General features: G+C 29.6%; 2 protein-coding genes across 6 annotated transcripts in view; one reads left to right on the top strand and one right to left on the bottom strand.

The window, feature by feature from the left end:
* Positions 1 to 13,043, top strand: part of LOC114120522 (somatostatin receptor type 5-like) — a 184,700-nt gene that overhangs the window by 122,855 nt on the left and 48,802 nt on the right. The gene's annotated exons all lie outside the window — the stretch shown is intronic.
* Positions 132 to 3,786, bottom strand: LOC114120521 (uncharacterized). The gene is made up of 2 exons (XM_027982451.2): positions 3,645 to 3,786; positions 132 to 2,144 (listed from the first exon to the last, which is right to left on the bottom strand). Exons 1-2 carry the CDS (start codon positions 3,666 to 3,668, stop codon positions 360 to 362), a joined length of 1,809 nt encoding a protein of 602 aa, XP_027838252.2. The 5' UTR covers positions 3,669 to 3,786; the 3' UTR covers positions 132 to 359.

The raw sequence follows: 13,043 nt of genomic DNA, 5'->3' as shown, positions 1-13,043 counted from the left end.
TTGTTAGCTATTTTATATTTTATTATTATTTTCGTTTAAATTTCACATTAAATCTTTACATTGGTTCCTGTTATAATGATTATTGTTACTATCTACTTGGATTAAAATCATATGAATAAATAAAAAATAAATAATTGCTTCAAAATATATTTTTATACATAAAGTTGGATAGATACAGTAAAATTTTACTATAGTAAGATACTAGCTATCATTATGGACTTACACAATTATTATAATAACGCATATTATATATTTTACAAACGACATAATATTATTGTTATTATTTAATCATTATAGCCTAATCTATGGTATACGTTTTTATACGAATAAGCTAAAATAATATTATAGTAAAGTATACATTAATGGCCATTTTTGCCTTTGGGTGCGGTGGTAGACAACTGGACGTGAGTCTCGCTTAGGTTCGTGCTGTCCACAGACGCGTCGTTGTACTCTGTACTGTAGCCGCCCCGGAGCATCAGTTCGTCGACGTTCTCGCTGGACGTCTCGGGGTTTAAGTCTGCCGCTGTGGAAGTGAACGCGGATGTGGCCGCAGACGTCGTCTCGGCCTCGATCATTTCCCGTTGTTCCGGTGTCATACCGTCACCGTCATCGAAGTGTTCAGTGGAGGATGCTTCGCCGGTAGTGGTGACGTCTGTGTCAACGCTGGAGACCGTGGCGGTTGATGGCGGCGTCGACGTCTGTAGGTCTCCCCTTCCGTACCTCCGGTGCACGTAACCGGAACTGTCACCTCCACCTCCGCCACCGCCAAACTCTTCGCCTGGCGACGGAAGAATGCCACCGACGCCGCCACCTCCATGTTCGGTTCCGTAATCGCCACCTCCGCCGCCGTGTGCCTCTTCGCGATTCTTGTACTTGATGAAGTATACTTCGGGCTTAAGAGGTTGTGTGACTGGTGGTGGAGGGATGTGTATGGGCGGTGCCTCTTCCTGCTTGGGGTGTAGCACGTAAATTAGCGTCTTGTCGGCCGGCTGTGGCGGCGGCGGCGGTATGATAGGTGCGGCAATCGACGGTGGAGTGGGTGACTTGATGAACACGATCTGATAGTTCTTCTTAGGTGGCACGTTGGGCAGGATGACGCGCTGCTTGCGCGGTGGATCGTCGTCGGGTGGTGCAACATGCACGTATATCGACTTGTGTATGACAGGTGCCTGGTGATGCGGGGTATAGTCGTAACCACCCGAACCATAAGCCGAAGATCCACCACCACCACCACCCTCGCCACCACCGCCACCACCGCTGCCACCACTTCCTCCATAACCGGCCAGAGGGATGTCCTGGCCGAAATCGGTAGGATCAAACGACGGCGTCATGTGCTGCAAGTGACCGCCACTCGAGCCACCGTCAAACGATGACGAGTGATGGAATTGAGGCGACGGCTCGTTAAAAGGTGACGACGATTGCATATGTTGCGGTGAAGCCAAGAACGGTGACGAAGACGACGGCATGGTTGGCGAACTGGTCGACCGGAACTCGGGGGACGGCACGAAGTCTGTGAAACCGGTCGTATCGAAGTTTATGTTCTCGCCACCGCCTCTACCACCACCACCTCCACCACCGCCGCCGCCACCTTCACCGCCCAACGACTGGTAAAAGTTGTCGGGCTGATCCGTATTATAACCACCGCCACCACCGGTGCCGCTCGGAGACGAAGGGCCGAACCCGAAATGATCGACAGCCGGCTGTGCCCGACCTTGGTGGTGGTACTGGTGCGAATGATGCTGTGGCTGTGACTGCGGCAATGATGGCTGATGCTGTTGTAACTGTTGTTTTTGTTGGTGATGTTGCGGCTGCTGTTGGTGCTGCGGGTGTTGGTTATAGGGATGATGGTGCTGCTGTTGCTGCTGGTTTCGTGGGTGTTTGTGGTGCTGCACGTGCTGGTGCATAAAGTACGGTCTGGAGCTGGAAGTCTCGATCCCTAGGTCCGAAGTGCTGATCGGCACTATGAACCGCTTCAGTGGACGGTCACTAGATCCACTGCCCACGTGCGTCGCCTCCAGTGCACTGTCATCGTCATACAGCGATCTTTTCGAATCCTCGTAAGACGCGGCCGCCGTTTCCTCTTCGATCGATGACGATAAATCGCAACTGACGCATACCACCGTGAAACAAGCGACCACGGACAGCTGTCAAAAACACGTGATATTACGACGATATTATATGTCATTAAAACAATACATTGTTCTATACGTCACATGTATACTGAAAAATTATACGTCGTCGGTATCGTCTAAAACGCAACCTAGGTCATAGATAACTGGTAACTCACTCCCGTGTACTTAAATTCAGTCTTAAAGTGATTAAAACGCCGATGTGTATTAAAATATTACAACGATGTGACAGTATACCTATTACTTGTACGGTTCAGTATAATAAATTATGAAAATTTTAATAACATCCGATAAAACGCTATTGATTTTTAAAATAATTGTTTAAAGTCAATGCTAATAGATCACCAACACTAAGATTTACTTACACCTATGAATTTAAATTCGTTTAAAGCTAGCAAGTCGAAAAAATAATCTGTTACATATTTGACTGTTGTCGATAAAGACTTTATAATATATTATTTTATGCGATTATACCTATCGAGTTATTTCAGCCAAACTTTCTTCATCTCGTTGTACAGAAATGTCCAATTACGTATAGTACACGACTTTTTCTCAACAATATGATAAATTATGAGACTTTTTTAATGGGACTACAGTAGTTTTCGTTTATAACTACACATTATTGCAGTGGATTACGAAAAATATTCCAAGGAGACTGCAATATAATATATATTTTTTTTTAATATTTAATTACTTCAGAAACAAAATCCGACATGGCAAAATTCTTTTTTTTAAATCGTATTTCCCAGTGGTGCTATAGCTCATTTCCGTTAAAGTTCGTCTCGTTTTGGAGATTTAACAAAACGTCTGGCAGATTAGATTAGCAAAATGAAAAAAAAAATATGTTTTTTGGTGATTTTATTTAGTTTTATTATTTTATTCTACCACGCGAGATTTTACAATCGTTGATAAAAATCGTTGAAAATACACATTTGTGATAATAATAATAATAAAATTCATACAAAAAAAAGAAATGTCATGTAAATTATTCCAAATAATTTATCCGATGCTATTTTCAAAAATACGTCAACAATATAACGTCAAAATGTATAGTTATCCGAGAATAGCAAAGAATGCGACAAATGCGACAAATGTCTGTGCACATTTTCCGGACGGGACGTAAAAACAAAACACACAAACGAGTTACAGTTAGACAACATCCCCATTGTTAAAAACGTTGGGATAGTTTCTATAGCACGAGATTTTTTTATTTTTTTCCAATCGAAAAAAAAACGAGAGTATTTTTCTATTTTTATTCTGTTTCGTTGACGCTTTGTACTAGGAATTTTATATAACTATATATATATGTAACAAAATAAATAAATAACCAGCAGAAAACCAAAGTCGTATGCGCAAAAATATATTTTAACAATATTTTACAAAAGCGCTAAAACGTAAAACGAGTGGTTTTTCGGATATAACTTTGGTTTTGTCCTTCCGAATGATTTCAGCTTTCAAAACACGCACGCGAATAATAAAAAATAAATGAAAAGGTGAATAAAAATCTATTCTTACCGAGTAAAAATACTTGACGCCCATTTGTGTCGGGTTTCACGACAAACAGTAGATATTATGGTTGGCGTCTTCCACCGTTTGAAACATGTCCGAACTTATGACCGCAGTTAACGTGACCAAACTAAACGTGAAAATGTATGACTGTGAACGCGATCAGGTTTCCCATTCAGTGGAAAACTCACACTGGAGGGGAAACGACCGATCAACAGTTGTATATTAATGCGGAAAAGGACTGCAAGAGAAGGAGAAACAGACTTTCTTAAACGGCGTTAAGGGCAGTCAAATAAAAAAATGTGCGTGGCCTCTATTTTTCTGGACTATTGTAATAAGTATTTGTATAATCGTAAAAAAAATTGCACGCTGATAATTACTTTTCTTTAGGAATTGTTTTCAATGGTTTATATTCTAAAGATGTTTTACAAAAATATTAATATCTCGATCAAATAAAATACGTTAAACTGGAATTAAAATTAAAAAATAATATTCATTACTATATGCATTTTAGTGACCCATAGATTTACTAATGTTATAATTGTCTGTATTTTTTTCTGTTTGCAGGTAAGATATAATGTAATTTCAACTAACATGAAAAATGTAATGTTCACTTCTCATAAATCAGGTAATTCGAGTACCATTATTATATTATTTAAATTTAAATTGTTATTAAAAAGATAAACTTTCTCTTATTTTCAAACATACAGCCAAAATCCCTTTTTTATGAATAAAATCGACTCGGCAGTAATATCAAATGTTAACATTTCTGAGCGGGTTTTCCCCTACGTATAGCTGATATTTTATCCGTATAATATGTCGTATTATTATATCTCAAAAGTCTCATCGCATATATCAATGCGAAACGTAAAGATAGGTTAGTGCGTACTTCTAAATCGACAATATAATATTATAAACATAATATATACTATTATTTTCTCGTAAACGAATACACACACAAAAGTTCTACAGATTAGTTCAATAGGATAAAAATCATATATCGAAAGACCGTCTTTTAAATGATTCGTGTTAATTCGTTAAAACGCCATTAAGGCCGAGGCGTTTGTGTGTAATGGCACGAATCCAGAACGCGTCAACACGCACCCTTTCACCGCGACTAGTTTCAAAGTTTTCCAGATTTGTTCTTCTCCAATGACTTTCCATAATAATTTTAATCACGACGATTCTGAAACAACAATTGTAGTCTCGTTATACTGCAGCAGTTAAACATTATAGTACAATCAAGCAGAAAAATAATTTCATCGTAATAATTGTAATTTACCAAATCCCAAAATTAAAAAAAAAAATCATTATGTTAGTAATTTAGTATAATACCTGCAGGGCTTAAAATAATTTTTCAAATACTACTTAACGAATAAATAAGCAAATTAAATAAATTAAATACAACAAATATATTGCAATAAACATATTTATTTGGACAAAATACGTAGTAAAACCTGATCATTTTAAATCGTTTACATTATTTAATTATTTAAATCTTCTATGAAATTGCTGAGTCTCACTGAGATAAACTCGTGTGAAGTACTAGGATTATCTCCATATATACATTATAGAACAAATATATACAATATTTATTCTAAAAAACTAATTGTTTTGATAAAAATAAAAAATAAAAATTAGATATAGGCAATATAAGTAGACAAAAACAATATTATGATAATGATAATAATTGTGTTATTAATATTATTATAGTTAAACAATTTGATATTTTATATTTAATATGAATATATATTCAGTGGTAATTTGTTTAATACTATAATAAAAATAAAAAAAAGACAAAATCGTGATATTAATTTGGTTTTAATTTTTAATACTTATTCCTTATTTTAAATTTAAAAAACCTGGACACTTATTGACAGTGGGGTAGAATAATATATTATGTTTCACCTAATTATGTATATACATTTTCAACCTCTGCTCACCCCTATAATTAAAATTTCTAACTCTACGCTTTCAATTAATAGGATACCTATTTAACAAGACGTATAATTTGTATAGAATAATTTAGTATGTAGTGTAAAATACTTATTAGTTATTAGACATTGGAATAATACCTAACATAAAATCTCAATTTTTTAACAAAATTCTTTCATGTTCATATTTAGCACTACCAAAACATACAATTTAATTTGAAAACAAATACATAATATTATTTAACGGTAAATTATGTTTAAAATTTTAAGAAAACGTCTTAGTTGTAAAAACATCAGTACACTGTTGTTAAACTACTTGGAATCGACTATACACCGTTTATGATTGTCTTCTATCGTAAAGTATTTTTTAAAGTTATTTTTTGGTTTTTAGTTCAAAAAAAAAATATGTAGATGTCAAATTAATAAAAATAAGTTAACTAAAATAAAAAAGTAAAGCTATTAACATACTAATATATTGTAACCAAATTAATAAATTTACTATAATAAAGAGTTTTATAAATTCAACTAATTTAAAAATAAACATTAAAAAATTAAATCAACATTTAAAAAATTCAAAAACATACGATGTAACTTATGTTAAGTCAACTATAACGCTTTAATCTTTAAAAACTTTGTAGAATGCAATAAATTCATCTCTGTATGTTAAACGTACACACACGCTAAAAAAAAAAACTTGTGAAAAATACCTTTTTATTTGTTTAAATAAATCAGTGAGATATTACAATTACTATAATGCCATAATTTCATTATAATTCTCATTAGTATTACGGTCATGGCAAGTTATTTTTAACAACTATGATTATCATTCACACTGTTTAGTTGTTATAATACAATTTATTTAATTAAGTTTAAATAAAACCATACTTAATTGATTAACTATGTTAAATTAAAAAAATTTAGTTACATTTTCATGTTTAAAGATTTTTTAAAATTAAAACGACTTTTGAATTGTCCTATGAAAAGTTATTGGCACGTTTTCTAAAATCCAATCTCGTTTCTAATTTGATCGCTTTTTTCCCCTTTTACAAACTGATCGCATTCGAACGTTATAACATACAACAAATATAAAGTTTTCTGTAGTGTCTACAATAAGTACATGCTATTAATCTTCCTACTTTTTAATTTTTATAATGATAATCAATAAATTATCAGAATTTAGTAAGTATTGTAAATATCATTTTACATTTAATTAAAATGTAATTTTTGAGAAAATAATAAAAATTTAATAAAACCAAAGTAAACTCAAGACATTTTTTTATTTTTAAATATAAATTAAATAAATTTTCATCGACCAATATTTGATTTAAAATTTAAACCAAACAACTATAGCGTTAGTATAATTATTTAATAGATTATAGAATTCAATGTGAACGATAAATTGTATACAGGTTTCAAAAATTTAGTATAACTACCCATGTAATATTTAAAAAATCACCGTTTACTATAATTTGTAGTAAGATTATATTTACTAAAGACCTATGCAATCACTTTTAATTATTGTTATTTAACGATATTATGTTAGTATCTAAATAAATTTTAAAATTTACCTATGAAATATAATATATAAAATCATTTCATGAAATTAAAACATTTATAAATAATACCAACCCGTGATATTTATGTATTATTTAAGAGCCAAACGATAATCTAATTTAATATTTTTTAATCTATACAGACTATAATACAAATTTGTATCAGCAAAATGAGTTTTATTCAAGAACATAAACACAAAATATATATTACATTAAGAAAAACCTATAAATTGATTTGCTTATATAATTTTTGTTACGAATACAACATTATGTTACAAAGAAAAACTAATAACAATCGGATAATCACAATACCTGCTGTGACGAAAACGATATCAATAATGCAATATCTTTATCATCATAGGCGAAACTAAGGTCTTATGTCATAATGTAATTCAAATAGGTATATTTTTATTGAAATAATTATCAAAATTGATTAATTTCTTTAAATAAAATAACTCTGACTGATTAATTGAGTACCTAATGGAAAAAAAAACTATAAGGTATCTATAACGTTAATCTAATATTCTATAGGGCAAACATTTTAGAGTTTTTATATTTTAAAAATTGGTTTTGTTTTCGTATAATATTATAATCATGGCTGACAAGCATCCATAAAAAAATATTTTTAATAAAATACCTTTGCATAATATTCTATTTTTTTCCTTATAGTCACTATAGAACCGTTTTTCAAATTTTACCAATAAAAATGTCTAATTCACTTGCGTGAAAATATGGATTACTTCGTATGCAAATTCCCTTGATAGCACACAAAAAAAAACATTAATCCATAGATGAATATGAATAATGTATAAGAAAAAAACATTGAATCCAAATGTGTTTTAATTGTTCTTTAATGAATTTTAATATTCATAAAAAAGACCTTTTATAGAATTTATATACGGTATTTATTTACATTAAAATAAATGTAAATGTAAATTCGTAATATTTTTGAAGTTTGTTCAAATATACAACTACAGTAATAGTCCACGATCACGGTTTCGTATAATATACTTATTAGACTGTTATACGGTCAAAATATTCATATACGTTTATAATGTATCGATTACGCGAATCGAGTGCAAGTTAATATTAGAGAATAAAACGAGGTCGTATTATCGTTAATGTTTCGTACATTATTATGCGCACTTTTGAATTTCGTTCAAAATATAGACGTCCATTGAATACAAATATAAAATATCGAGTTTTTTTTTTGTAATGTGAGTATAATTGAGTTAGTAATAATAATATAATATGATCGAATTTGTTGCACACCACTAGTGGTAATATTGTACTGCTGCATGTCTTGCATTATTGGTAATAATAATGTCATATTTGCATTATGTTGTTTACTCGAAAGATGCAATCGTAATAATAATGTATACATAGATGATACAAATTAATGTCAACACGTCCGTGTACCTACACAATGAGAACAATTACATTTTAACCACACACACACACAAATGTTATTAGAACACTACTCGAGAAGATTAAATTATTAATATTACACGTTATAGTATACGTACCTACTATTATATAATAACAATAATAAATAATTCGAATTTCGTGAAATAAATTATTGTACAATACTACCAAGTATCTCTACCTATAGTGTGTGCACATTGCACACGTACACGTGCGTCATGATTTACGGAAAAGGTTCTATATTATAATACTGTCGCCGTTTAGTTAAGGCGTATCATATATATTACCATGACGTATATAGTATACCAAAATATAATATGGTTTAAAACGTTCGAGTACTTCGCGGACAGGTGCAAGTGATTAATAACGAGACAAGAGTGAAACGGTTTTGCCAAGAAAATATTATTATTTTATCTGTCGAATATTATAACGAGTAAATCGCTAACACGGACCACGGTGATGATGGAATAGTGTACGGACAGGTATCGATCTGTATGACAGTATAGGTTACAGTGGCGTTGCACTCGCTGCGACACGCGCTTATTATTACGGTCCGACGACAACGTTTTGACACTTTGGTATTGTGTTTTATATATGCTATACGAGTGTAGACTATGACTTATGGGCACGGATAACCGTCGAAATGGAATCTGTTGACGTCGGCGGCGGCTTAATACCGCTAAGTACCGGCAAAACAATATACACGCTGCAACGCGAAGTTTATTTAATTGATTAAAAACGAACGATCGCCGCTTGCGATTCGACGATTCTACGACTGAAGATTTGTCACGTTTACGTTCGGTCGTTTATGTAATGTGTATTAATGTATTATATGTTTATGTATATGCATTTTGTATACATAGTACATATATATAATATACAGGGTATAATGTGTCAAAAAAATATAATTAATTACCAACTGATCTAATATACGCTTTTAATTTTGTTCATTTATACCGTAGGCGTTACCGAAAGCTGCAGCTTACGTACAAATACAATCATGATAATATTATACCGAAACGTATATTAACGATATTGGTACAAATAATAATAAACATAATAATATATTATAAAAGATAGTAGTTAGATAGGCAGAGCGTTCGATATAATAGATAAAAGTATCACGACATGTTTTCTTTACTTTCCTTTACTGTTAAATTTGATAATATTTAGAAGAAAGTCAACAGATAATTGCTATTTCAAATCATATTATAATTTATAACATTCACAGTTATCGATGTTATCACTGTGGGGATTATAAGTAATAAATACTTACACTTTAATCTTTAAGCAAACGTTTTCATTTAGTTTAGTATAAATATAGTTTTATAGTTCAACTCGAAACGTTAGAATAGATTACATCTGCCAAAATATAACAACAAATTATTATTAACTAATAACTGTTGAAAATAAATAGATGAAATATAAGTTAGAATCAAATGACGTATGAACCATATCTATTCTATATCGCATGTAAAATCAATAAGTTTTAATGAAATTTAGTAAATAGTATAACTTTACTGTTCCACATGAGAGATTCAACTTAAATCATCGGAGTCCGGAATATCCCATTGTTATCTGAAAAGTAAAATCTATAGTTCGTATAATATATGGTTAGCTTTTGTTATTTATCATAATTCAAATAAATATCCAGTAAAATAATTAATTTTAAGAGCAATAACTTTTTATAGGTATATATTTTAAGGTATTGAGATACTTAATACATATTTGATACTTATTTTCGACAGTTTATTCCATAATTAATTTCTGCGTGAAATTTAAAAAAAAAGATTATTGAAGGAATCAAAAAAAATAACAATATTTTTATTTGGACAAAAGTTTGTAACAATGTATGTCCATGTAAACTAAAACGTGTCATTAGACATAATTTATGATGTTTGTGTAAATAATACATAACACTCAACAAACCTACTGAACTTTTCAAGTGTATCGTAAAGTACTCAATAAATATAAGGCTATTATATAATTATTATTACACAAACAATTAGGTAATAGATTTTTTTTAGTCAAAATAATGAAACACTTAAGTTAAGTACCTACAACAAATTGTTCAGATTTTTTTTGTGGTGGCATTGTTAACAATTAAAATGAAGTTTAAGATAATACCATTTTAACTGCCTAAAACTAATTGTGTAGAAAATATAAAAATAAAAACAAATTATTCCATATTACAGAATATTTGAAATTCAATTAATGATCTTTTCTCAAAATTGAACTTATTAGTTTCATTGCAATCGTCTTATAATATATATATATATATATTTTTTTTTAATTTTGGACCTATAGACATCTATAAAATGCTCGACATAAAGAGACCACATTTTCTTAATGGGCATTTTATATTTTTTTTCCTTAATAGCAGTATAAATTCAAACATTAATAAATAAATTTATAATATTTAAATAAATATGCACAGATATGAATATACCCTTTTATTATATGTAGATATATTTGAAAGAAAATTCAATTTTGTACGATAGATAGATACTTTTCAACCTTTAACTTTATGGTAAATTATATTTGGTTTTTAAGCATAAGAATACAAAATAATTGAACTTTTCACATTAGAATAAGAAATTGTAAGTGTATTAAGTCATTGGCTGTATCTCGAAATTGTGAATATCCATTAAATATATGTTATATTTTAAAACCTAAAATGTGTGATGTATAATTTTATTTTATTAAATATATATAATATATAATTATATTTGGTTTTTAAGCATAAGAATACAAAATAATTGAACTTTTCACATTAGAATAAGAAATTGTAAGTGTATTAAGTCATTGGCTGTATCTCGAAATTGTGAATATCCATTAAATATATGTTATATTTTAAAACCTAAAATGTGTGATGTATAATTTTATTTTATTAAATATATATAATATATAATTTATTTGGTTTTTAAGCATAAGAATACAAAATAATTGAACTTTTCACATTAGAATAAGAAATTGTAAGTGTATTAAGTCATTGGCTGTATCTCGAAATTGTGAATATCCATTAAATATATGTTATATTTTAAAACCTAAAATGTGTGATGTATAATTTTATTTTATTAAATATATATAATATATATATATATATAACTTAACCTTGTTTAATATTATGACATTCTAATTTATTTTATAGCACTAATTAATAAGTATGGATACTTCATTAAATAATTTCAACAAACTTGTATACACGATTAACTTGCATTTTAGTTATTTAATTTTTATAGTATGCATTAAAGCTAAATAATAGTTACAAAGTCCAACGTTTAAGTACAGATATGAGATAATGTTCTTATGTTCTTACCTTAAACTTGTATGATTAGTTGATTCACTCTTACATTAAAGCAGAAAATACATAATTGGTTCTGCTGAACGCAAATTTACAGTTGTATACTTGTAAGATGTAGACAACACTTAGCGTTCTTTTAGAACTAAAATATGTACAAAATGTTATTAGAAATTTAGCGCTTTTATTTTATGTGCATAACATTTGTTTACTGTGATTTCTTTTAACTAACTAAAAAATTTTAAATTTATCTTATACAAACACAATATGGGTTTAAATATCAATCTATAACTCAAAAAAATGCAAAGAAACGTTACAATTCACAACACCAATTAGTACTCCTTTATTCTACGGTTTAAAATCTAAAAAATTCTATACACGTAGCACTAATCTATTGTTTTGAATAAGCAAAATGAATGGTTGTTTTAGATAATATTTTAAATTACCATATTGTTAATTAGTTTTAAAATTACTGCTTATTAGATTGAGGACATCATTGATTCCAGTCCCCTTCAAATTGTTGTTAATCATAAAATTGTGTTATAAGATTCACAACTAATCCCCCCAATCGAATAATATTTACATTGAACTTTTAAAAGTTAAAACACATTTATTACATTATACAACCAATTCTAGTAAGATTTAGATCTTAAAATTAAAATTCCAACCATAAAAATCTTAATAACCGCAATTTATTATCAATCTCAAATGTTATTTACATAAAATACCTATTTCTGGTGTCAGTATTTTTTAATGAACATAATTTATTTTAATATTTATAGATAGATAGAGACCAAACTATAGTAATTTTGAAATTTATATTATTAATTAAAACGTCCAGTTATAATGTAGCCAAAATGAAACCATTATACAGTTATATATTGTATAATTGATTAATATATTATTAATATGCTAATGCATTCAATAATTTAAATTCAAAGCTAATAGACTAATATACTTTATAATTATTATTATTTACTTAAATTTTTATGTATGTCATATTTTATTATCTAATTGTAGAAGATTTTAATTTAAAATCTTAACTTACAGAGGGGTAGAAGTATATAGTAATATACTTTGGTCGTCCTAATTTTATTATGATTTCTAGTATCATATTAATTTGTAAACATAATAGGTATTTGTAACAAAATATTATAATTGTGAACAAATATTATACTGTTTAACTTGCTGGTTT

The sequence above is a fragment of the Aphis gossypii genome, chromosome 2 (assembly GCF_020184175.1).
Source record: "Aphis gossypii isolate Hap1 chromosome 2, ASM2018417v2, whole genome shotgun sequence".
Classification (NCBI taxonomy): domain Eukaryota; kingdom Metazoa; phylum Arthropoda; class Insecta; order Hemiptera; family Aphididae; genus Aphis; species Aphis gossypii.
Note: the sequence above shows the minus strand (reverse complement) of the source record. Positions and strands in the feature narration are given on the sequence as shown.